This window comes from Rhea americana, unplaced genomic scaffold (assembly GCF_003343005.1).
Source record: "Rhea americana isolate MKP2758 unplaced genomic scaffold, rheAme1 scaffold_126, whole genome shotgun sequence".
Classification (NCBI taxonomy): domain Eukaryota; kingdom Metazoa; phylum Chordata; class Aves; order Rheiformes; family Rheidae; genus Rhea; species Rhea americana.
The window spans coordinates 136100-163322 of record NW_028185328.1 but is presented as its reverse complement, the minus strand read 5'-3'; the positions used below and the strand labels follow the sequence as shown (position 1 = coordinate 163322).

At 43.8% G+C, this 27223-nt stretch overlaps 1 protein-coding gene across 1 annotated transcript in view; it reads left to right on the top strand.

Annotated features, from left to right (window-relative positions):
* Positions 1–27223, top strand: part of VANGL1 (VANGL planar cell polarity protein 1) — a 47919-nt gene that overhangs the window by 12068 nt on the left and 8628 nt on the right. Inside the window, exons 4-6 of the mRNA XM_085326011.1 lie at positions 1381–1988; positions 22253–22386; positions 25684–25816. Of these exons, the coding sequence (XP_085182137.1) occupies positions 1381–1988; positions 22253–22386; positions 25684–25816 (875 nt within the window). The remainder of the gene's footprint in view (positions 1–1380; positions 1989–22252; positions 22387–25683; positions 25817–27223) is intronic.

Sequence of the window (27223 nt, the reverse complement as noted above, 5' to 3'; positions counted from 1 at the left end):
TATCACATATCGTATTTAAAACAATACCTGTTTCTTTAAAACAATACGCTTGGCTCAGCATGTGCAATTGCAGAAGTCTGGGAGAAGATGGAAATCCTGTTAATGACATGGGTGACAGGAGGATCGTAGAATCATAGAATGGTAAGATTGGAAGGGACCTCTGGAGATCATCTAGTCCAACCCTCAGCATAGCCCCTACAGGGGTTGAACCCACGACCTAGGCATTAGCAGCACCAGGCTCTAACCAGATATGCCTGGGAGGGTGGGCAAAAGAACAAAACCTGTGCTTGTGAATGAGCGTTTCAACTACAAAGACACAAGGTGCCAAGGAACAAAACACATGCTACCTAGAAGYGTTTCTGCTGTTCTGTGTGTACTTGTGTAAAGTGTCAGGAGTCTTCATGTGCATGAGTCACTTACTCAGCAGTGATGAGTCATATCTGTACATGTCAGCCTAAGACCTTGGCCACACCAGCACCAGGGAGGWGCAATTAGAGGCGTAATGGATTGGGAGTACTAGCTTGCAGATGTCCTCTGAAGTCTGCTAGGGTAGAAATCTGACTTTTGGAGAACTTATAGTCTGAAGCTTGACTGCATGGCAGTTGTATTGCAGGTAGGCTTTTTGGAGGCTGAATGGCCTCTGATAATGTCYTAGACTCTGATACCAGTTACATGGTAGTCTATATCTCCTAAATTTAAAGCCTCGTACTTGTAAATATCTTTGACCACCTGTGAATTAGTGGTTTAACTAAGCTTTTATTAGAATATGTCAGCTATTCTGTGCAGTGTGTCCATACAGGACGTTAAAAGAAAAACCTGGAGGAACTTGCTGAAATTATTTTTCCATTAGTACAGAAGCAACTGTAATGTGTGGGCATGTTTTTGATTGTGTAATGACTGTCTTGAAACACTGAAATGAAAGCTTCCCTTTCAGGTGATTCTGTGGTGTGCTTGCACCATGGAATTTGTGGGCTGGAAGGGTGCTATCCTTGCCTAGCACATGGGAACTGATCGTTACTGCAGTTTCCAAGAGTATTGTGATATTATTTGTTTACCTCTGAGATACAGTGCATGGCATAGAAAGCTGAGTTTCCTGCTCTGCAGTTGCACCTTTTAAGCAGCACCTAAAGTTTATAGTCACTGGTTTAGGCAAGCTGCTGCTATTTCTAAATCTTTGTTAATTTTGGGGCTTGATGTTGAAGGTAGTACTTCTGTTTTGTTTTCTTTTTGTGTGGTTTGTTTATTTGTTTTTTCTCTCCTGAGACTTAAGTCTGTTCCCTTTTTTTTTCTTGGATGGACAGAGGTTGCTAAAATGTAAGACCTGGAACAAACCGCTCAATTGTTTCGTTCTTGTTTTTTGCTTCTCTCTTCCTCTGTTAGGATGATAACTGGGGTGAGACCACAACAGCAATCACAGGCACCTCCGAGCACAGCATTTCCCAGGAGGACATTGCCAGGATCAGTAAAGATTTGGAGGACAGTGTTGGGTTGGACTGCAAACGTTACCTGGGCTTAACAGTGGCGGCTGTTCTTGGACTGCTTGTCTTCCTCACCCCCATCGCCTTCATTCTGTTACCCCAGATCCTGTGGCGGGATGATCTGGAGCCATGTGGTACTGTCTGTGAGGGACTGTTCATCTCTGTGGCATTTAAACTCCTCATTCTCCTGATTGGGACCTGGGCTTTGTTCTTCCGCCAGCCCAAGGCAGATGTACCCAGGGTGTTCGTGTTTCGGGCCCTCTTGTTGGTCCTCATATTTCTGTTTGTGTTTTCCTACTGGCTCTTTTATGGTGTTCGCATTTTGGACTCAAAGGACACCAACTACCAAGGAATAGTGCAGTATGCAGTGTCTCTGGTGGATGCGCTACTCTTCATTCACTACCTGGCCATTGTGCTGCTAGAACTACGGCAGCTGCAGCCCATGTTCACTGTCAAGGTAGTTCGGTCAACGGATGGAGAATCACGATATTACAGCCTGGGACACTTGAGGTAGGTACAAACCCTTGAAGTCCAAGGGTATAGATAAATGTGGCTATGCTATAGCACAGAGCACCAACTGCTTTTGTTCCAGTGATATCGCTGGTTTCTGAATCTTCCTCTGGAGGAATCCCAGAGTCTCTCAGAAATTACCAGATTGAGGCTCTCTTCCTTTCTGTCAGCATGGGAAGGAACATTCTTGCGCCAGGGAGCTAGTGTGTGTTTCTGTAAATGAAAAGAGCCAATAGCACATGAGGCTGGTCACTGGGCTAAGGCGGATGAAATCCTTGTTTTAAATTTTTTCTGGGTCTCTTGCCCTGTCTCCTTACTGAAGGAAAGGGGAGAGGCTTTGTTAGTATCTGGCTGAGGATGTCTGTGCTCTTCAGTTGTGCGGGCCAGGTGCCAGTTTGCCAGCACCGCTTCAGGCCGTATGGAGCCATTTGTATCACTTTTCAGAGGCTGCAGACAGTAAGCCAGTTCCTTGCCTTCATACAGCAGGGCTGAAGGAATTAAGTAGCCCTGCGTGAGAAAGTGTTCAGCAGTTTATGTGCTGTTGACAACATCTGTTTGTTCTTGCTGCCTTGCGCAGCCAAGAATCACGTGAGGGACCTGAATGAACGCCTCTTAAGTTGGATCCATTGTTATCATTTGGATCCTGCGTGAGCCGTCAGTGGTCAGTTGAAACACTCCACGCGTTTGAGCTCTGAAGCTTGCTTCCATGACAAATAGGGACTATCTTGAAGGACTCAGCCAGGTAGCCACACTGGGATCTGAAGGGTGCTCTCAGTAACTTGAGTTCTCTGTCCTCYTCCTTGAGGCCAGCAGTTGACTGAGTTTTGTGCTGCCATGAATGAAATAGGATTTGTTTTTTTCTGAAGAAGCTGCCTTGATGCAGCCAAAATTTCYCAGCAGTTTGGGCACCTAAGAGTACTGGTTTTACTGAATGCTGGGGCACACATAGATGCTGGCAGCTTGTTTCCRTGGCAGTGCTGTGACACTCCTGGCTTGGTTCTGTAACGTGGTGGTATCTGCAGTTCTGTCATTGGTATAGATGAGGTTTACTGCRTTAGATGTACCTGGAGCTGTGCATTATCTGTAAGTATGGTTTACACATGTCAGCGTCACTCTTCCTGCTGGGATTAATGCTTTCCTCAACAAAGGTGCAAGAGAGGACAACTGTCTAAAAAGACTCCTTAATTCCTATGCCCTATGAAGCTATCTAGAAATCTCCTTTGTTCTTGTGCACGCTGAAGGTAGCAGTCGAACTCTGTGAACAACTCCCCAGAGCGTGTGCGCACTTAAACATCTGTTCAACTTATCTTGTCCAGATCCCTGTGGCATGCATATCTATTGCAGATGGAGAGATTAGTGTCTGCTGGTTTAAGTGAATGTACAAACAGTCTCCTGCAACCATTAACTTAGTAGTGGAATTACTTTGAAGCAGATTTAGTGGTTGACGCTCAGGTCTGGGATTTGACTCTTGGATGTTGTTCCTGGCTTAATGAAGGAACTCATGGTCTTTTGAATAAGCTAGATCTGGACTCTGCTGTTTCTTCTTCCTCTGTAAAATGTGAAGGAGAGCCCCTTTTCTATAATGGTGGGGAATTCTGTTGGCTTACTGAGAGGTCACCTTCAGGGTTTAAAAAATGACTTAATCTCTGCTTGTTTTCTTGTGAAATAAGACCAAAAATGAGATTTTTGCTTGTGAATTCCTTTTGTAGTAAGTAGCAGCCTTTTGGACTAGGAAGATGGGAAGAGGCCTACCAAAGAGTTACCCTGTGCTAGGACTTTGTATCTTGAAGTGTGCGAGGGCAGTTGTCTCATAAGTAAATACTGCACTGAAAGTTCAGAGTGTGTGTGTATACATACCTATGTATGCAATGTATAGTTTTGGCTTGAGAGAGTTGGCTGGTTGCTTGGTACTAGACTGCAGGTTTGTGTTCAGAGGAATTAAGCTTCTACTCTTGCCAATATCTACATACATAGCTTTAACAGTGTAAGTAATCCTAACATCTGAGTCAAAGAGCTTGTTTTAAACCTCTGGAGAATCAAGGCCTACAGACTTATAGCACACGTTAGGAACAGTGTTCTTGCAAATGCTTTCCATGCAGCGAGGTATTTGAARTGCCTTGGATGATGTGAGGGCAGCAAAGAGTTGTTAATTTTTCATACATCTTTAATTTCACAACTTCTCATTTGTTGGCAAGCTGATTGCAATTTTATTTGGCACATTGAACCCAAATCCTGCAGAATGTAAGAGCTTCAGAGTCTTGTGTCTAGTAATAGTAAACTAGTACTGCTTTTTCCTTGGTTTCTGGCAGATGAGTCTAACATGTATGGAAACACATTTTGAAGCTCATGGATTGCTTTTTTGTCTGTGTTAGTGTAAAGGTGGAACTGTGAAGATTTGATTAGAGACCAAATGTCTTCCAGCTACGAGAGGACTAATTTTCTCCCTCTCTCCCTCCCTTTTGCTAAAAGCAACAGAGGAGAGTTATTTGTGTGTAAATCCTAAGAGCTGCTGGGCTTARTATGAGATTTGGCCCTAGTACGATAAACACTGTGAGAAGATTATGAAAGTGGTATCTCCTTCGGAACATAATCCTAAGTCTTCAGAAGAGGCATAAAATGTTAGAAAGTCACAAACTCAAACATCTTTGTAGCCTGATTTTAGTCAGGCCTTGACGTGCTTGTCCATGAAATGTTGACCAGGGTCACAGGAGGCTTGCCTCTGTCTGGTTGGCCATCTGGTTGAGGCACTGGATTGGAACACAAGGTCTGTTGGTGMAAAGCATTGGGCAGGAAAAATGTGGAGATGAGCAAGGACAGTATGGATTATGCAAGGCTGCTTCTTCTGTCTTCCTTCAATGTGTGCTGCAGAGATGGTCATGACTATGAGAGGGTATATATCTACTAGCTGTTACTGCTTTGGGGCTCTTTTCATTCACCACAGTCTGTGCTTGCCTCATCCCAGTACTTCTAAAGGTGTATCAGGTAGGTTGCTGGCTACTGCCTCACAGGAGAAAGTRTGCTTTAGCAGGCATAGAAATCTCACTGCCTCCCAAAATCAATACCAAACTTCTTCAGTCTTGCCTTTTGTCCTCTTAGAGCTTCCAAATCTAWAAGTTTTGGTTCCTGGCTCTCCATGGAGTCCCCCTTCCTCAAAAGCCCAGTGTACTTCATACTCTGGCAGCAAGAAGGCTCTCAAGATGTTCTTGTTTGGTATTGCTTCTCAGACCTACTCCAGATTTTTCATAGCAAAATTGCTGACATCAGCCTTTTAATTCAAACTAGTGGTTTTCAAAAAAAATTTTTTTTTCCTCAGTGGGGCACAGAGTTGCTACTTAAATGTGAGGAGAAAACCCTTTTTGAAGGAAAAGGGAAGAGATCAGTCACCCTTTCGAAAAMCTTTTTGCCAGGCAGAATATGGAGAAGATTTTCCACCTTCTCTGGCTCCAAGTTTAAGAAGCTAAATGTACTGAGTTAGGTATTCCACTCTGGCCCTGAGGGTGCTAGGTCCAGGAGGGTAAGCATATCTGTGAGTAGTTGCTCAAATTCATATTGTAATTAACCTATTAATAGACTGGCTTCGTTCAACCCCCAGCACTTTGTAARTTTTTCTTTTGGGAGACTTGACTGCGTAAATGAGTGTTCCCTTTGGCAGTGACTCAGGGTGGGGGGAAGAAAGAAAAATTAAATCGGAGTCTCTGTGAAAGTCATGCTGAATCTCGGTTTACTGACTGTKTGGCTGCTTCTGGTGGAAGGACCAAAAGGGACACAGGGAATACCAGTCCATCACATCACACAGGAATACTTTATGGTGATATGTATGTGTAGAAAGGAGGGAAGAGTAGGTACCTCTTACATAAAAGGAAGACCTGGAAAAATGTAAGGTGGGGATGCTGGCAGGATTTGTGGAAGCAAGAACAAAGGGAGACAAAGTAGTGGCAGAGGCAGTAGATAACTTCTGTTGAGACACTGATAGTTTGAGCTGAGGCTTGGATTTGCAAGCCCTGTGGATAGGGATATTGGCAGCATATGTCATTCACAGTTCAGTTCCTTATGGATGGCTTAGAAATTRTGTAGGAAGGACACTGTTAGATAAAACTCTTCTGTCCTTTCATTTGGATGCTAAAGGTATTCTTTTCCTCTCCAGCAAATTGTCTTTCCCCACCCTAGAGCACTGCTAGTCTAGACACCTCAGGAAAATGAATGGCTTCAAATGCACGTGGTAACTACTGATCTRTACTTATAGACTTGAGTGTTAGGCCCTGGTATAGTCTCCAACCTCTTTCTCTTAAGTGGGAATGTGAGGTGAAGAATCATGACAGTTCGTTCATGTATTGGGCTGTACGAAGCACTGAGGGATCCAGTCTGCTTTTTCCATTCTCCCTGGCATAGGTTTACCTTTATGARCAACCTGTCTGGGAAGCTAATCTAAATAAGAGAAGCTTTGCACTCAGAAATACTAACTGCATATAAACAAAGTCTGTTAGCATTGCCTGTTCCTCTGCAAGGTATCTGCATTTGGGTGGACATTTGCTGAATTGTGGTTTAAAACCCCAAGAAAGGGACAGGTACTTCCTCAAACTGGTATTTGGCTCTGCAGAGCCTGGAACCTCACTAGAGCAGTTGTCTGTATCTCAGATTCTCGGTGAGAATCCTGTAGTAGGTAYGTGCTTATGAACATGGAAAGTAGGTGCACCAATGGAGGAAATGCACAAACAGATTTACTGGAAGGGGAGCCTGTCACCCAGCTGAATTGAAACAGCTACTCTGCTGCCTCTTTGAGGTGCTTGACTCACAGGTTATGCTCACCCATATACCTTTAATACAGACCAGGAACTGTAAGAGAATTATGTAGTGGAAGCTGATGCCTCTGCTGATCTGGCTCTTTAGGGTTAGCAGTCTTGTATRTCGAGAACCTGTCACTTGTAAAACTGATCTGTAGGCTGTCAGTATTTACTGACATAAYTAATAAGTTCTTTTATGTGTCCCTTGGTTCCACTGGAGCCATGGTGCTTAGCAAGAGCAGGGAAGGTAGCAGGAGTGAACACAAAGCTAAAGACTGGAAAGAAGTTTTTTCATACCATAGCTTSTGTTTGTAAGCCTTTCCCAGAGCTAGGTATCTGATCTTGCAKCAGCTAGGTGGTGTTCAAATATACCTCTCCTACTGAGGATGACATTTTTCTAATTAGCAAGAACACATGGTGTAATATTTGAGCTGCTCYGAGAACTCTTACCTGGACTTGTGTCAACCCTGTTCTCTAGACTGTACTGTCATAAAATCTCCCTATTCCACAAAAAGGAAAGCGTTCATGGCATATACAGAGAGCTTTGCTTATGTTCTCCTGCATGGTAAAATACATCAGCGTAACCACTGGTTTAGCAAACTGGATCTCTTGCATGGGACAGGAGCTGCCATAATCATGCTATGTTCTGGTGAGAGAACGTGCACCATGTCCGTCAGATGGTCAGAGGTGGGACTGCAGAACTCTGCATCTTCCCATTCTTGAGCTTCTACAACTTCCTGTCCAAGGTTGTGTGGCATGGGCCATTGAGCAATAGGACCACTGGCATACATTGGTGTGATGCTGTACCTGGCATTCTGGGCTTGTGCACTCCTTCCTTCTACACTCTGCAGTACACACACAGTTTGCTTGGACTTCATTCCCAGGGGCTAGAAGAATTGCCTTGGCCCTCCTTTCTCCATGGAATTTCCTTAACCCTCACTATCTTTCACAGTTATAAACACTGTAATGAAAGAGATGGAGCTGGTGGGTTTTTACCTTGTTTAGTAGCAAAACATCTTATCTGTCCTACTGCCTTGATTATATGAGCTTCCTAGAAGAGTGTGTACCATAAACTACTTTGCACATCAGTTCTGTCACTAAAGCCTCTAGCCTGTGTGAAAGTAGCCTTGTTTCCCAAATGCATCTTTTTCAGTACTGAAATCTGTTATGCTGTTTACATGAGGCAGCAGGGTGAGCGCATGAATTTCCTTCCCCCTCTTCACAAAACCTGATGAGTGCCACCATTAAATATGCTGTACTCCCAAGAAATTCTGAATATCCAGCTAAATGGGTGTTAACTGCATCTGCAGATGTGAAGCTCCTGAAGAAACTGAGCTGTCTGCTCCAGAGCAGCTTCCTAGCACTAACCCCTAAGTGTCAGACTTAGGACCTCCAAGCACATCTTCCCAGCAAGAGTCTACTTTTTTGCAACTGATATTCTCCAAGGCTGGGCCCCTTTTCTGTGCCTCTATGCTTTGAGCTTGCGGAACTCACTGCCTACAGTTATGTGGTATGGGCAGTTGAGCATTAGACCATTCAAATGTCCCATACCATGGAGTAGTTATCTGAGGGAAGCAAGCTCTGGCTTGGGGCTGAACTATTAAGAACTTTATGGAGAACAAACTTCCAACCTCATTCTTAGTCCTTCTTAGACACTAGCTGTGCTTTCCTCCACTCCCGTTTTGTCTGCCAGCTGGCCTTTAGGAGGATGGTGCCACAGAAGAAAGCAGTTTTCCTGGTTGCTCTTGCCATGAGGATACTAATGGAATCACATACGTGAATTCCAGCCAGCTCTGGAAAACCTTTCCCTGTTTCTTGCAGAGCAGGGAACAGGCTCCTTYGATGCTTGAGATGAGTTATGGGAACAGTGCCTGATTCTGTTTTATGAGGGTCTGTTTGATGGTGCATGGAATGTGTTGTCAGCAAAAGACTAATTAGGACTTCTTGCTTGGGCTGGAGCAATACCTCCTTAAGATGGTGCTTAATGGTGGCAGTAGTGAACAGCAGAGTCCAGGAGTGCCAGGTGCCTCTCATTACAGAGGGAAGGTGAAAGAGTCTAGGACAGACCATCAGTATGTGGCTATATGTGATGTGAAGTCTGTCTCCAAAGCCTAGGAGGGCTCTGTTCTTCTGAAAGGAGCATGTTTACCTAGCCTTTCTCCTTTCTGTGTACACACTTCAGAAAGTTTTACACATGGCTTTACACTTAGATCTTCTCTTTATTTTGCTAGGAGTGACAGAGCTCAGGGACTTGAAGTGTCCAAGGTCATCTTCCTGCCTCTTTCCCCTCTGTTTGATCTTGGTTATATTGCTCACTCTTGTATGTATCTCTGCTATGAGTAGGGGGAACCTTCTGTTAGGTTCGATTTAAAATCAGATGTGTCAATAAAATAATACTGTTAAGCTGAAATGGGCTCATAGACTTTACTTTTCAGAAGATCAGGGTGCATTTATACTTCCTCCTGCCAGCCCCTGCACATATCCCCACACAACCTTTCCCGTTTCTCTCTACAAGAGGAACGTAATGCTGAGCACACTAGAACACAGCCCGGGTAACAGCTGCATTCTGCTTCTGTAGCAGCACCAAGCAGCAAAGGCTGGTAGCGCAGGGTGATTGTTATACCCTGGAGTGGTCTCACATTTTTGGAATACTTAATACTTTAAAAGTTGAAAAGTGTACTTGTAAGTGAAGGGCCTGCAGTCAATTATTAATTCCTCTGGCTACTGCAGTGTTACTTGCACTCTCAGAGAGCTGCTGGGCTTTGTCCTTCTGAAGGAGGTGGTGTGGAGGAAATGCCATTGGCTTCATCTRCAAGGATTATTCCTCCTTTTTTATTTGCTCTTGCAAAACCAACAGTGCCCAGAAGTACAAGAACAGCATGCACTGCAGCCTACTCTATACTTAAGGGTCTTGTCATGTCATTTTTGCTTTTCTCCCAGCTGTCTGTACCCTCCAAATTGCTGATGTGTACCACCCACAGAGACAGATGGTCTCTCTAAGCTGCTGAACGAATTTTGTGGCCATTTGGATAAAAGTGTCTTCAAACGCTGCAAAAAATCCACACCCTTAACCTTCAACATCCATTTCTTGTGGTGAATGATGAAATACAAATACTCAGCAAAGGAATGAGCTATGTGCCCTTTGGGGAATGGAGGGGGCTTAGTTTTTAAGTGTGCAGTAAACTGTAAATTCCCAATTATAGAGCACAACCCAAATCATRTGTCTAAGAAGACTGGAAGTTAATTCCTGACCTTACCCTAAAGGAAAAAATTAATAGGGAGTTAGGTAGTAAAAGAAAATGCTGCGCCATGAAACTGAGGGCGATATTTTAAGTTACAACTCGATTTCTCCCTTCAAGCATTTATCCCTTTACCTGTACTACTGTGCTTAAATTCATCTTACGTAGTTAGGTGAAGTGAGGATGTAGGCTGAAACTTTGAGGAGAACTGTTCTGGCTGACAGCACAGCAAGGCTTTGTCACAAAGGGCCCTAGTTGCTGTGAGAAGGCACTGACCCTGGTTTGTATTCCTTAAGTCTCTGAAGAGTCACTGCAGCCTTTTGGGGGATAGATTTGAGGCTGCTTAGCTCCGAACTGTAGACTGCATTTGTAAAGTCAACAAGCATTGTCTTTAAAATGAAACTGCTTTTCCTTGGGCCAAGCTAACTTGGGTGGAGCAGGGAGTGTTGGCTYGCCCATGAAGGGGTGCCATGAAAAAGAGGACTGGGCTCCAGTTCCTGTGAGCTGATGTTCCTCCCTGAGCAAGGGCCTGCTGCTGGGTTTTCAGGCCCATGCATGCAGCCTGGTACTGAAATAATGCCAAACTGCAGTGGGACGAGTATCTGGATGTGTGCTCAGTACATGAACAAAAGCAGTGAAATCTTGCTATGACTGTAGCAGCTTCCTCTGTCACACTGACCAAATGAGTTAACTAAATCTGTTCAAATTCGGCTTGAAACACAGCTCAAATCTTGGTTGCATCATCCTGATTGAGAGCCCCATCCAGCCAGGAATAATTTGTTGGAATCTCTCAGAGATCTTCTGWGAGAAATCCTAGAAGAAGTTAAAARCTGCTGTAYTGACTCAAATGACAACCTGGATTCAAAGTCAGGCCCCATTAATCCTGTCCCCTGCTGGGAGTCAAGTATGGGGTGATCCACTTTCCTGGAGAGTGGTTTCCTGGCTGTCATTAGAACAAGAGCTGAATATTTCTTTTTCATTGCAGCAAATAGGCATCTTCTATATGCAAAGACTTGTTACTGCACCAAGGTTTTGCTGTCAGTATAAGCTTTTGACACTTTCTATTGTTAATTCCTTGCAATAAAGTTGCATTTCTTAGCTTTCATTAAAAAAACAAACCCCAAAACCTTAGTTACTTCATAACTATTAATACGATTCAGGGAGAATTCCTCAGGAGCGCTTGTAAGCTATCTGAAGACTTTGGCTTTACGTGATGCGTAGTCAAGCTTCAAATTGTCTTCTGAGAATGTGGATGCTTGTTAACTTTTCTTGCTACACCTAAGAGTTTGTTTATCTGTGTTTTTTTTTTATTTGTTGTTTGTTTGTTTGGGGGGGGATTGGGGAGGGGGAGCTTAGATTGTTTGGAGGCATAGTGTACGTCACTGTTGCAGATGCGCTAATCCTAGGGACCGAAGGTAGGAATCCAAGATATTGTGTACACTGGCTGCTGTAAAATTTCTAGATGCTTTAGGAGCAGGGCACAAACTAGATGAGTCTTTGGAGGCTACCAGGGCTATGTGAGCCTGGCCTTTCACCCCACCTGGGTGTGTACTAAGTGCCTGATTCACTTACATTTTTAAGAAAGATCATATTAAAAAAAATTAAAGAAAATCACATGCAAAACCTCTGTATCCCTCTACCCTCACCAGAGTTGTTCAAAACTCCTTAAATCCTCAGTATAACTTCAAGTTTGTGGAAACATGTAAAAGAGGCCAAGGATCCTTCATTAATACTTTTTTCTTTATTTTGCAAAGAACAATTGTTAACTCAAGAGCTAATGTTACTTGTTATCTAACATATCCCAGTGAGTGCAAGGGGGGAAAAAGAGAAGGAAGGAGAAGCGAAACTGAATTTTTGTCTTGTGTTACAATTCCTTTTAGAGATGAAATACTGGTTTAAGAGTTCAGTTTGGTTTGGTTTGGGTTTTGGTTTTGTTGCTTGCGTTTTTTTTTTTTTTAAAATCAACTCTTGCTAATTTTTCTGAGACAGTAGCACAACAGTAGAAGYTTATGCAAATGGAATTAGGTGTAGGTAACTCTGCTGGATTATTTATTAATCTCAAAAATGCATGTAATTCACACTTCAGTTACATAAATGTTTGATTGTAGTTTCACAAAGTTCTTCAACTGATGCTGCTGCAAGAAACTATTCTACCAACCATCTGGTGCTCCCCCAGCCCTTCCAAAGAAGCCTTATCTGGTTGCATGGGATCTGAATGAGGGAACTGATATTGTAGTGTGTGTGTGTGTGTATCTATCTTCTCCCCGACCCTGCTTATGCAATTTCTACAATTTTGTTAACGCTCCTTCTGTTGCCTAAGGTTTATGGATGCTTGTGGTGGCAGAAGAAATTTGTGACATAGGCAGAGGGGAGTGAGCAGGATTGCATCCTCTGGCAGCAGGGCCAGTTACGGTGAATGTAGCCACGGTGCTGTTGCCTCCAGTGGGTATGGATTTGGTGCAGTCTGCCCGCAGAACCTGAGCAGCATTTGGTAATCTGTATTGTATTCTCCCTGCCAGTAGTGTGCTTCTCAGCTGACCCACAGGGAAAGGAGAGTCCCATGGCCATGTTTCTCCTCCCCTGCCCAGCAGGCCTTCAGGGCAGCAGCTGTGGCCCAGACKTGAGGGACAGGACTCATGCCCCAAGCCATGTCCCTTAAGGTGCCAAGCTGAAAACTGTATATCACATGACAGCTTATTTTTGCTGCAGATTTTGTGTAAATTCAGGCTGCCAGCTGTGAGGGGAGACTCTAAGCTATTACCTTGAGCTGTGCAGGTCTCCTTCCACAAGGCTTGCTGGCCTTAACAGTCTGCTCAGCTATGGCTATCTTCACCTCAAGACCAACTTCAGCAGCGTCGCAAGAGTCACGAGTCAGTGGAGTGTTGGGTCCTGACAAGTGGCACACGTTTGGGCTTCTGGCAGCCAGGTGCAACACCCTGAGGTACCCAGGGCAGACAGCTTACTCATGCTCCATCTGGTGCACCTGTACCTGGGTCTGTGATGCTGTGCAGGCTCTTAGGGACAGCTCAGCAGCAGCCTGCTGCAGCCATCTCTTTGCTTAAGTTTTCCCCTCTGTTCTCTTCTCTGTGCACTCCTTCCCAGCTTGCCAGTTTGCTCAATAGATAAAGGAAGCCTTTCACAGCTTTGGTTTGCTTCAGTGTGAGCAGTTGGTAGTTGGGATTTTTTTTCTGAAATAAGCAACTTAGTATTCTCACTAACTCCCTTGGGGACACCCAGCCACTTTGCAAAACTGTGTCATGGAGAYAGTCTGCTTGATATGCTGGTAGTGTGCTTGGAAAAAAAAGTAGTTCTGAGTTGGTGTTTTGATCCAGCTGCTACTGCTCTTGGAGTCAGATTCAATTGCTGTTGGCTTCTGAGGGTGTGGGGTAGGGCTTGTGATGTGGGTTTCTGGTCAGGCATTGGATCAGTTTGCTGTGGGTGTCTGGGATGCGGTGGTTATGTGGCTGGGCACAGGCAGCTGCTTTACTCTCCTTTCTGTGCACTGTGGCAGACCTTGGGGCCATGAGGTGTCAGTAGCAAGGACTAGCTCTCTGCTTACACAAAGGCACTACTTTTGCCTTATTTTAATGCATTAGTTCTGATTGAAAGGGAAATGTGTATCTTTAGTATGAGGGCTGTTGGGACATCCGCACATAGCTATTGGTGTCTAAGGAAATAGTTGAAATCTAGGCTGAGCTAGTAGTGTCTGAAAGCTGCTGATGTCCATTGACTAATCCATAAGCTGCATCACTTGGATTTAGTGACTCTTCTTGGTATCTGTATGATGAGTAAGTGCTTGAAAACAACCACCCCCCACACATACTGCTCCTTCTGCAGGGGCGATACTGGCATGGGAGGCTATGAGCAACAGTTTGCCTTGGAGCCTGCTCTCTAGGGCAGCTGGCTTCCCCAGGCATCTGGGGAGAGGTATGCTGCGCTGCGTGCTCGGCCTTTCACAAACTGCCCTTTCAGATGCAGTCCCTCATGCTGCTCTCAGTGCGCACTCGTGTACTGTTCTCAGCGGATGGGCCGAGGTAATCACTGTAACGTGCCTTTGCCACATGCAAGCAAAGGGGAGCTTGTTATCCTGAGAGGGGGCTGGAAGACAGCCTTTCTAGTTACCTAAACCTACTCCTTGTAATATGGCATCTTGACATTGCATGCAGTGAACCTGGAAATTAGTTTAGGCTCAACGAAGGTTTATGTCTTGTGAAAGAGTCCAGCAGATTGGCCTCCTATGGGATGCAGTACTCTGATACCCCGATGGTTACTAAAACTCATGGTACCGTTTTATRTCTTATTTCATGTTCTATCTATTGAATGTGATGTTGAGGTAACATGTACCCCTATAATCTTTGCCTCCYGTGGCAATTTATAGTGTGAAATGAGATGCTCACTGTGTTACTGGGAAAATAGAGGTGTGCAATGCTGTCACAGCATCTAACCTCAATGTTGTGACTTGCTTTCTGTGATAAATCTTCTTATTAGACCTTTCAGACCTTTCTTGGAACAAAAGGATTGTTCTCTCCTCCTCCCTGCTATCTGCTACCATTAGTATCTTGAAGTTTTGCTCTAACTAATTTTACTAGCTTCCTTCTTCAGCTGTCATAATAGAAAGCTAAGGCAATATGATGGATGGAAAACAACCTGAATTGGAAACTCTGCCAGTAAAAGTGACTGGCAAAAATGTCTAGCAGGCACACAGGCACTCTAAAGAGCAGGTAACTTCTTCAAATGTCAGGCTGGAAAGTTTCTTGAAAGGAGTATCACAATGGGAGCCTGTCTGTGGGTTTACTGGGATTATATAGCTGCTTGCTAAAGCTTAGCACTTCGTACTTCTGTACAGCATCTTCTTAGTACTGGCCTGGGAATACTTTTATAGAATTCTTTAGGGAGGTATTAAATAGTTTGTTTGGATCATATCTTTTAAAGGAGTGGATTAAAAAAAAATGATGATGTCATCCTGTAAAAATACCTGTTGTAAAAACTTAATTTCCCTAGTCCTGTTCTAGTATTTTTATTTGGATCGGAAGCTAATACCAGTGTTTGTGGTAGGCTTAGAGTGGTCCTTCTCTTTTAGTTCATATTGGAGGGTTGTAGTTAGGCTACTATATATAAAAAAAAAAAAAAAAAAAAAAGAATCCTCACTACTTTCCACCCCATCAGAAACCTTTAAGTTGAAGTCTCTTCTGTATTAGCAACAAATGACTGTATTGCTCAGATCATGCGTTGATTCTGGTTTCTCATGAAACATGACTTTAGCTTTTTGTGGTGCAGAAAAGTGGAGACCTGCTGTTAGTGCTTTTCCATCTAGAACAATACTGTACCTTGAACTTGCAGCAAAATGTGGCGGTCGTGCAGATGTCTAGTGTAGGGGAAAGCTTAAATCCCCTTAAAAAAAAAAAAAAAGGCATGGGATGGAGAACAAGCAGATGAAGAGTAGCTGCTGGAAAACTCTGGGGCAGATCCTTTMAGTGCTGTGTTTGTGCTTGTGTGGGCTCCATATGAATTACACCAGTAATGGATTTTTGCTTCCTTGGGGTACGATGAAAGTGTTACCAAGAGGAGCTGTGCTGCTGCCACAAGACAGCCTGTTACTACACTAAGGATTAAAGAACTGACCGTGCAAATCTCTTCCTTGCCTAACTGAGTGCCAAAACTTAGGTATCTAAAACAAACTTGCTGTATCTTGGTAGTCCGGTGCCTGGTTCTGGGCAGGCATTAGGGAGCACAAGATTTCTATTTCTACTTCCCTCAGATGAGTGGAGATTTCAGTTGTGGTTGTCTAACAAGAAAATGTGGTTTTCCTTTTCCTAGGGGCTGTGGTCTTGTTCTCTTTACTATACCAAGCTGAAATGCTGTTGTAGCTACAGTGATCAAAATGCATTTTTTTTTTGCTCTGCTTGTTTGGCCACAGCTGCTGAAGGACTTTTTTGTCTTGGCATCTGTGCTGATTTCTGACTCCTGCTCAGTTTCTGTTTACTTGAGAGGGCAAAACTATAAACTAAAGTGTTGCTACTACTGCCACTGTTACAAAGCATTTCTGYGCAACCTTGATCCTCTTTGGGACCTTGTATTGAGAAACTGCTTGAACGGACAACAAATGCCAAATCACTTGTGCTCTGTTGGCTGGTAGGAAACAGCCTGAGGTTTGGCAGTGTTGCCAGGAAAGGATCTGTTTGGGCAGCCTGTGTTGGCCAACTTGTAGTTAYGGTGGGAAGAGGGGTGCAGCAGAGTCTATTTAGAGGATGGTATAGGTGGTGCAAATAGCTTCTGTTGCTGTTTTCAGCAAGGGTGTTGTTTGTGCAGGAAGCATTTTAATCCTGCATTTCCAATTTTATTTCTGAGCCTTCAATCCTGATGACTTTGAGTGTTCTGGAAGAACAGCTGAGTAGTGAGGGAGCAGGCACCTTAAAACCCCACTGTACCTTGCAAAAGAGTATGTGGATGAAAGGGGTCTCTTGGAAAGATGATGTGATTTTAGGGTAGATCTGGGAGGCTGTAAAAGCTTTCTGAGCCTCTAAGCCTGTTGGGTATGAGCTGAGCATAAGAAGTGCTGTGGATGAGTAGCTCCCTGTTCCAGGACACCTGAGCATCCATCGCACAGAGCAGATGAATTTGATGCAGTTGTAGATGAGACACCCTGGAAGTTCAAAGCTGGCTCTGCAAGGAAGASTGCTTTTAGCTATTCTTGCTCACCTCTTTTTGAGGTACCAAAGCTTCCCAACTGGTGGTAGCATGTGTTCRGCATGCCCAGAGACCTCATTTTGTTTGGATGCTGTGTCCGTTTTGGAGCACTTGGCGAATGCTCTTTGGAGACGAAGGCTATGTGTTGGGAACCATTTGATGAAATAACCCTGGGTTTACTCTGYGCTTATTTAGCACAACACTGATCAGGCTTCTGTGACTAGCCCTGTGGATTTTAGATGCTTGGCTCATCCAAGACTCTGCTGCTGTAAGACTTTCTTCCATAGCACAGTTAGGAAGTGGATACTTTAGCAAACAGCTCAGCTCTTTCTGGATATGTATTTAGATCTGGATCAGTTGCAAATGTGTGAGGCACTCTATTGCTTTCAGTGGGTACCAGTGTCTGGCTGATGGTATAATGCTATGGCAGGCTATTTTTTCAGTTCAGCAGCAAAATATGAAACTGCTAAAATCACAGTGACAGCTGCTGGGGCTTGCTGAATTTGATGCTAGTGTATCAAATGGTCACTTTGTGCGCACAAATGTGACTTCTGTTCAAGTGTGATCTTCTATTCTTTCTTTCTTTCTGTCTCTCCTCTGYCCCCCTCTTCCTCAACACTTCAAAAGACCCCAAACCATTTTTCTTACAAACCTGCATGTCCTAATGCCATTATTTTGGTGATGTAAACCAAGCTTCTTTCTTTGTTCTTTGCTTTTGTATAGCAATGGCTTGTTTTCCTGGAAAWCCTCTAACAAGCCAGTTTCAGTAGTGGTGTAGCTATGTCTTAAGCTGCAAATAGGAAGCCAGAAGGGCACCTGAGCTCAAGAATGTTGCACTTAAAACCCAAAATCCCATGAAGCAACAGCTATTCAGACGGAACAGGCGAGGGCAAAAACAAAAACAAAAACAAAAAAAAAAAAACAAAAAAACAAAAAAAACAAAAAAAACCCAGTAGTTGCTGCCTTTGTGTCACTTAATCCCCTCCTCCACTTCCTTGGAGACTCTGTAAAAGTTAATTCGTTACTGTTTGTAAAGGACTTTGTGTTTCTCTGCTGCCAAATGCCACTGAAGTACACTGCTTCTGTTGGATCTGCTTGTTTGCTTTCCCTGCTGGCAGCATGCTGTCACATGGCCTTCCTAAGAATAAAAAGAAAGGGTGGGGGAATCCTCAAAGGACACAAAATACAAATCAACAAATGTAGACCCTTACTGATACTTTGTACGAGGAAAATTCAGATTCCATTAGGCCACTGGCCTTACAGGTTTTTGTTACAGGATTTTGGAGTCTGAACTGCTCTGGCRTTTGTGTTACTGTGACCCAAATATTTTGGACTGGCAGTTGCCATTTGTAGGACTTAAGGAATAGACTTGCTTGGAATATGCTTGCTTTGACTGTAACTGAACAGACAGTAAAGCACTGAAATTTTCTGTTCTTTCTCCCTCCTGCTTCTCCCCAASCTTTAAAATTGCAAATACAAGGAAACCTTAATTTGCTGGAGTGTGAAGTGAACAAATGCAGTGAATGACATGATGCTGAACTCCTCCTGAGACACTTTTGCAAGGAAAAAGCTTCCAAATGTGGACTCCGGGAATTCTGCCAGTTTCCATTCCAGTTGGCGTTGGCATGTGAGGGGAGGAAAAGCTTGCTGCAACCACTTCGCTTTCAATTTGCAAAAGCAGCCATGGGGATCGTTTGCAGTGGAAGGTCCTGAAGAACCTTGAGTCTGAGCTGAGCTTCTGTTGGGAGATAGCAGGCTTCCTTGCTGTTTTGCTTATCTCACTCATTCCTCAGGACTGCTTTGGATGCTTATTTAGCTTCCACATAGGGTCCTCCTTGCCCCTTATTGCTCATTTTCTTGCACAAATGCATTGAGTCACTGGCAGGGCCTCTTTCAGTCTGCCTGGGGTCGGCTGTGTCTGGTCAAGGCAGGAAGCTATTGTTGCTTTGCAGTTCCGAGGTGGAGTGGAACTGGCTGTTGTGTCCTTTGCAGGGTGAGGCACCCCTTGATGTGGATGAAAAGGTTGAGCAACATGGCCCAGAGGTTCTGATTCAGCCTTCCCCTCACCCTGCCAATTACTATGACCCTTATAATTTTCTTGGCTGTGGCATCTTGCCTTTAATTTTTTTTTTTAAGAGGATTTGAAGAGGCTCAGCCCAGCTGTCATCCTAACTCAACATGTGTGTAGTAGACTACATGGGAGCCAGATACAGGCTGACAAATTTACTAGGATTACATCTCTAGAGAGCAGGTCCTCTGTGCTGGTAGGGTGTCACAAATTTGTGGGATTGAACCTGTACTGGATTTGCATCAGTATAAAATAACTGGGCTTTAGCTTTCAGGGAAAAGTTGGTCACTTATTACAAGGTAAAGGTTCAATTGTATTTGTGTGTGTATGCACACACATGGGCCAATGAAACTGAAAGGGGTAGGCTGGTAGGTTAGTGAGGGGACGGAACGGATAGGATGTGGGGAAAGCTGGCATCCTGATGATAACATTCTCTGTGGGGTCTGGGGAAAATACCTATAATTTAAAATGAACTATTCTCCTCCCCTGGGATGTATTGTGCTTTATCCTAATGGAGCTGGTCAGTCAGTGGAGCACCTCCCAAACATTTTCTACTGCTGCGATATAACTCTTTATTTTTATCTTTTTGTTCTCAGTTGTGTCTAGTTTTCAAAGTCTGTTGCCTTTTGAGATGAAATTCCATTAAGTTTCACTTTTCTTCCTGGAAAGCTGACATGGAAAAACTTGAGTCATGTTTGAACACAATTAGGAGGGGAGAATTGTATGCTGCTGCCACATGACTTTTTGTGAAACTTTGTTTTTAAACCGCAGTAAATTCACAGTAGAAATCAGAAGTTTAGCAGGCAGAAAAAATTAGTTTTCACTTGTTCTCTGTTAGCGTGTATGTGTGGGTCAGTCTGTACTTCTTTGTCAAAGGAACATAATTACCTTGATTAAATAGTAACTTTTTGTTACATGTCAGTAACTGAGTGCTCAAATGGAATTGCTTATGGTAGAATCAGAACGGTTGAGGTTGGAAGGGACCTCTGGAGATCGTCTGCCCCCCCCCCCCCCCCCCCCCCCCCCCAAGCAGGATCACCTAGAGCACATTGCACAGGATTGTGTCCAGGCAGGTTTTGAATATCTTCAGACAAGGAGACTTGACAGCCTCTCTCAGCCTCTCTCACCTATTCCAGTGCTCTGTCACCCTCCCAGTAAAGACTTTTTTCCTCATATTCAGGCAGAACTTCCTGTGTTTCAGTTTGTGCCCATTGCGTCTTGTCCTGTTGCACAGCACCACTGAAGAGAGTCTGGCTCATCCTCTTGACACCCTCCCTTAAGGTATTTGTATACATTGATAAGATCCCCTCTCAGTCTTCTCTTCTCCAGGCTAAACAGGCCCAGCTCTTGCAGCTATTCCTCAGAGGGTAGATGCTCTAGTCCCTTAATCATCTTTGTGGTCCTATGCTGGACTCTCTCCAGCAATTCTGTGTCTCTCTCGTCCTGGGGAGCCCAGAACTGGAAACAGTGCTCTAAATATGGCCTCACCAGAGCTGAGTGGAGGGGCAGGATCACCTCCCTCAACCTGTTGGCAACACTCTCTGGTCTTCTTGGCCACAGGGGCTCAATGCTGGCTTATGGTCAACTTGTCCACCAGAACTCCCAGGTCCTTCTCTGCAGAGCTGCTTTCCAGCAGGTCAGCCCCCACCTTGTACTGGTGCCYAGGGTTATTCCTCCCTAGGTGCAGGACTCTGCACTTGCCCTTGTTGAACTTCCTGAGGTTCCTCTCTGCCCAGATCTCCAGCCTGTCCAGGTCTCCCTGAATGGCAGCACAGCCCTTAGGTGTGTCAGCCACTCCTCCCAGCTTGGTGTCATCAGCAAGCTTGCTGAGGAGGCACTCTGTCCCTTCGTCCAGGTCATTGTTGAATAAATTGAACACAACTGTCCCCAATACTGAGCCCTGGGGGGGACACCACTAGCTACAGGCCTCTAGCTAGATTCTGCGCTGCTTATCACAACAGACAGTTTAAAGACAGAATTTGCCTTAAAAGCTAAATTCATCATTGTAAAGGTATATAGCTAATGAAAGAAGTAGAGTTGTACCATAATCCTGAATAATGATACACTGTGAACAAGTCTTAGCCTGTTCTTTCCTAGAAGCTAGTAGAGGGGCTAGAATCTGGACTTAATTCACAGATCAGCAGACGAGGGGCACCTGGAGAAATAGGATGGTGCAGGATGTATGTGTATATGTTTTTAAATTACTGGAGTGTGATACAGAAGTTAATATTAGCATAAGGCACAGGAAAATTRAATTGCTCTCCTGAGAGAATACATTGAATTGGTGGCAATGCTGAGAATTGAATTTAGGTCTTAATTTGTTCACATTTATTTTCTCATGTTACCATCCTTCTAACTTTTCTTTCCCCTATGTTATAACATGTGCAAGAGTACTTGATTGGTTTTCTTATGAGAGKCTTTATTGGTAAATGTGAACTTTACAATGAACCGACAATAAATATGCTGGCAGTTCTCTTATAATTTTTGTGGGTTCAAAGTGAAATTAACTGTGGGTTCTTGGCAAACTCCAGGTCACTGAATTGGTGACTTGCTRTCTTAAGACTATTACTGCCAGGTGAAGGCTATTTTGGTGCATGGAGCCAGGGCAATATGGAGAGAGCTATGTCCTAAATAAATGTTTAATAAATAAACAAAAGATTTTTACGTTTTTTTCCATAGTTTCATCTCTTTTTGAAATACTCTCCTACCATTTGTTGCTAGCAGTGTCTATAGACGTATCTCTTGATCTCTCAGTTGTAAAAATGATTGTAAAGGACCAGCTTGTGGTGCACACTCTGTTTTGCTGCCATGTGTCATAGTTTTATGAAGAGGCATCCCTTCAAAGGGAAGGARGAAGTGACACTATCCTTTATTTGGTCCCTCCCCTGGGATTTAACAAGAAATCCTGAGGTAATTTGCTTTCAGGCAGCTGTACTCCTGAGGCAGTGATGTTATCTTGCTGTGAAAGCTGAAAAGATTGGACTCTTGTCAGTGCTTGGATGGAGGAGATCTGAGAAACTGCAAGGTGAGGCTGGAAATGACTCAAAGAGAAAACCATCCATAACTGAGCTGATCCCTCCATCTGGGCTGGCCAGCCACAGCAAAACCAGTGTGGTGCTCTGCTTTTCAGTCTAGSCAAGGCCTTTGTATCACAGTTACCATACTGCCAAGATGGGCTGAGCTTTTGTTCTGTGTTTTCCTATGCTGCAGGCAGCCTAAAACTTACATTTATGCTCTGCTCTTGTCTTCAAACTGAGGTGAGGGGAGAAATATTTCTCTTACATCTCCAAAATGAAACTTTAGGTCTGAGAGAGCCTCCATAGTTAGTAATGGATTCTGGGCATTGAACAATTTAATGGTAGTAACAACCATGTTCCGAATAATATGACTATTTCTTCTTCCATACAACTTTTTTAAAAAGAAACAAAAGATCTCTTTGCATTCTTGGGACTTTAGTCTTGTTTATTTGTTTCTCCCCCCCCACCCTAGCATCCAGCGGGCTGCACTGGTCGTCCTGGAAAATTACTACAAAGATTTCACAGTCTACAACCCAACGTTGTTAACAGCCTCCAAATCCCGTGCAGCCAAGCACATGGCTGGCCTGAAAGTCTACAATGTTGATGGTAGGTGAARTGAAATGCAGTCTCTGAGACTGGGTGGGATGGGGAAGGGCTGGGTCAGTGTTAAGCTTTGTTATGCACACATTCTCACCTTCTTGCTTTGCCAAATCCTTGTCTCTTGYTGGAAATCTTCCTGACAGTGCTGAGTTTACTGGTTTCAAATGACTTTACAGATGTGTTTAGCCTACAATAAGGCTTTTGTCTTAACCAGGAGAAATGGCCAAATTTTAGGTTAGCTTTAATTATTATGTATCTTGACAAACACTTCTTTCAGCCACTGGAAAATATTAAGTAGTCTCTGCTTTGTCACTCTCTAGTTGTCCCCTTGGTTGTGTTGGTACGTTAAACATAATTTTTAACCCAGATCAGTTCCCCAGTCCAGTTTAATGAGCTACTTCCATAGGCAACCTATGTTGGTACCAGTGTAGGAAGAAGCAAGTGCTGTTGCCAGTATAAAATGTTCATCATCCTACAATCTTAGCAGTAAATTAGTTACACCTGGCTTAAACTTGGCTGTGCTTCCAAGCCATCATGATGCTAAGCACTTCATGGGCAAATGTAAAGACAGATATCTATTCCCATGGAGCTTTTAGCATTCTGCAAACCTGTTTCAAGCTTTTGGGCATTGAAGAGGTGAGTGGGAGGATGGCTAGGTGGTTGCATGTGGGTTTTCAAAGCAAGGAAAACCAGACTTGATCATTTGACACTCTTGAACTCTATCAGGAAAAGCTAGGCTTGATAAGCAGGATGTGCMCAGCCATCTCAGGCTTTATAAAAGTGGGCATTCCTTTGATGGGAGGGCTTAAGTTACATAGGGAAGCTTTTCCAGTTCAGTATGGCTGAAATCTTGTGACAAGATGTGGTAAGGCACATCTTGTATGGCAGCCCTGCAGATGGATGAGTTAGTTTTGACAGACTTTGAGAGCAGGAAGAAAGAAGGAGCATAAGGACTTAGGCARTGTGGCTCTGTGAGTAGGATGCTGAGACTGAAATATGAAGAATAGCTGTCATGTAGAATCAGGTGTCTCAGGGTTTTGTCTTCAACAAGGTTTCAGTGACTTGTGTAGGGACTTTAGATGTTTAAAAGTGGAGGGAAACAGGAGAATGGGAGAGGAGACAGGCAGGCTTTCTCACCCTGGTTCCCCTTCTGCCTGGAGTGAGGAAACTCACAGATGAAAAAGAATGAGTTGAGCTGGAGAGAGGATGCAAACTGACTTGGTCAGCTCCTTTCTAGAGCAAAGCTTATGGAAGGGAAATGAAAGAAATGGAAAACTTTAATTCCAGTTGCTCACTTTCAACTAGACCTGGTGTATGGGAAGTGAGGACTTCCAAATCCCAAAGGTGTCCATGTGCCATTCAAACCAAATAGCCTGCCAAGCTTACTGCAGAATGTGCCATTCCCTTTACTGGCTTGCTTATCTTCTCCTGTAATGCAGCATCTCCTTAATAGGTCGCAAGGTGTCTGTTCCTGAAGCAGTTACTGTTGTATCCCACTGAAAAGTTGGGACTCTCAAGCTTTGGGAAAAACTACCAATCCACTAGTGTTAGTAGTTTAGGAGCAGCTAGTTCACAAAGTTTTATTGAAATTGAAGAAGCCAGAGACAAGCTTAGATATCTGGCAAGTAGCTCCTATAAACATCAAACTCATGAGCCTGCCAGGGCCTGAAAACTAGTGCCTTCCATTCTGGGGTAGTAGAGGTTTCCTGGGCTGCTCCTTGTGCAATGCTTTTGCCTTTGTGGCCATGGAAATCCCAGGCTTAGAGGCGTATCCTTTAAAAGGATTCCAACACATTTTGCAAAGTAGAGCAAAGTAGTTCTGACTGGAACTTACCCTGGCATCCTGACAGTGTTTTGCACCCTCCATGTGAAAAGACTGTAATACTATTAAGGCAGCCTAATTTGTTGGCAGCTTTTGTATTTGATATTACTGCAGCTAGGAAGGGAAAAAGCATTTTACTGAAATCTCTATTATATAGAGTAGGTAGTCTCACCTTCAAAATCCAGATTTTCATCACCAGGCATAGTCAATGAGACATATAATAATTCTAACCCAAGTTTGGGAGCTGGTATCTCCTTGAGCCATATCCTTCATTTCAAGACTGTCAAAAAGCATCTAAAGTGTTTAGACTCTGRAGAATCTATCTGTTTGAATGCTACTGCATCCCTCCATAAAATCTCAAGCTTCTATCTTGGAATCTGGTTTGTGTTTTTTAGGAAAAAATAAAAAGTTGCTCTTGTAAGAGCAGATTAATTTTGAGCATRTCTATGCAATTGATTTGTCTTAATCACTGCCATTTAAAAGTGTGGAATCTGAAAGCAGTTAGTCTGAAAAACAGTGCTTGAAAAATACTGTTTGGAAGATGTCTTAGATTACCCCTTTTCGCATCTGGATTTGGTAGATTCTTCAGCAACAACAGTATTTTTCCTTCCTACCCCCTACTGCTACCTTAACAGTTGGTGCTGTGAACTTCATGGGGGAATTGCAGAAGCTGTTCTGCATTTTAGTGTCACTAGGCAAGAATCCTGTAGTAGACAGCTCCATCAGTTGTCTCTATTACAGCTTTCCTCTTTCTGCAGCTATGTGGGATCTGCTAACAACAATACAGCCTCTAGGGACAGATGCTGCTGAGTGCCATGGGGAGCTACTATGTACCTAGACCTCAGCCTGAACTACTGCAGAACTACTCCTTTGACAGCATGTACCCTTCTGAAAAAATGTCTGTACTTTATCTAAATGTGATGCCACTGCCTTTGCATCCTGGTACAGCATTGTATTTCCTCCCTGTGTGTCTGGAGCTTGGTTTTTATTCATTCATCTCCATGTTTCTTGTTATTCTTGTTTTTCTCTCTTTTTCTTCCCTTTCCAATTTTCCATTTCTTGTACTCTCACACTGTCTTGTTGCTGCAATGTGGTGTGTTCCAGCTGCCCTTGCTGCCAAACTGAAAACATACATAATGGATGGTAAGTTGCATCCTGGGCATGTGCATCTTGCCTCTTCTGTTTGCTTTGTGTGAGATCCTTCATCCCAACTGACTTCCCTTTTCCACTGCCTTGCTTGAGGCAGGGAGGAAAGCCTCCTCTCCAAGCCTGTGCTGTCCAATGGGGTTTCTGCCAGAGTTCCTGAAGACCGGGGAAGGGTTTATAGCCCTTCCTGGTAGGGCACAGCGCAGCCTGCAACCACAGGGCACTTGTGATAGATGCTGCTGGGTGCTAGTCTTTGTCAGGTCCAGTTCAGTGATAGTAAGGCCACCTTCTTGTATCTTCTTTTGCGTCTTTTTGTTTGTCCTCCCTTTCTGAAGGCCCAGGTAACAATGCCACTGGGCAATCCCGTGCCATGATTGCAGCTGCTGCTCGTCGTAGAGACTCCAGTCACAACGAGCTGTACTACGAAGAGGCCGACCACGAGCGCCGAGTTAAAAAACGTCGTGCAAGGTAAAGCCTGACCTTCACAACTATTGTTCCTAGGTGCTGCTCAGCTGAACCAAGGCTCAGCTGTACTGGGTGTGCTGAGGCAAATGAGAGAGGAATGTTTAAGGACTGGAGGCTGACTGTGACTCTGTCACAGAAAAGAAGCACGTGAAACCCAGATGCACAAGGGACAGCTTGCAACCGGAATTATCTGAAGAAAATCCTCAAGCAGAGTTCGTGTATATTATGCCCGATAAGCTAATGCAATGTCACGGATTAGGAAACAGTCCGGTGCTTGACAAATCTGTAGTTACTTGGTGTAGGAAATCCCATTATCTCCCTCATTCTCAGGCTTGTCATTTCAGCTCAAGTGATCCAGAGACAGAATCATGGAGCAGTTGCTATTGCCAGTTCATGGGGGAGTAATGAATTCTTGTGTTTGCAGGCAACTAGCCTAACAGGGGCAGTTTGACTACCCTTTTAAATGGTTTGGGAAGGCAGTGAGAAAAGAAAGATATGACCTAGCCTGACTGCATTTTCTTTTGGAAAATAGGTATGTTTTTATCCTAGCCACTCTCAGGCTGTAGATTTAATGCTTTATTGAAGTGACCCCAGATAGTTAGTGACTTTATTTGCTCTGGAGCATTGTAGTTAACATGCTGAACAGTTTGAGACAAGCTGCTTACACATAGGCACCTCTAAATTGAGCTATGTTTGGAAGGAATGTGCTGTAACTGGAAGGAGCTGGCTTGTTTTGTATTTTCTTTTGGCAGTTTGTATTTTATTGGGAAAATGCTGGCACAGACTGTCGCTATAGACTGATTCAGTCTGACCCATGCTCTATAGCTATTGTTTTTCAGGCTCTCTTCCAGCCTTGGAGTGATAGCAACTTGCATTTTTCCGTACAGCTTAGCCTCCTGGCTAACTCAGGCACGTATCCCTTACTTGATAAGTTTGCTTTGAGCTGTCGCTTGGTCAGAAGAAAATCATCAGTCACTAGAAGACCAGGCCAGACATTTCAAAACAGAGAGGTCACAGCTGCAACAAAAACACAGGGAGATCAGAAACTGATTTTACTGCATGCATGCATGCCTGCCTGCCCCCCCCCCCAAATTAAACAAAAAAGACAAGGGTCAGGGTTTCTTATGCTGCTCCTTGCATAGTGTGAGTGTAATATCTTGTACCTCTGCTTGTCATGAGGCAGCATCTCTTGGCTTTAAGGTTAACTGAATATTGAGGGCAGTATAGAAGACAGTTGGTGACTTGAATGGAAATGCAATGTGAAATAAGCCCTGTCCAGAGGGGCAAAAGAGTTTTGTCAGGTGGCATTGTTGTTACTTTTTTCCCATTAACTGCAATGTAGCCCCTCACTTGTTAAATTTGATGGGGCTAACTTGCAAGTGTCATTTGGCATCTGTTTGCCTTTTTATG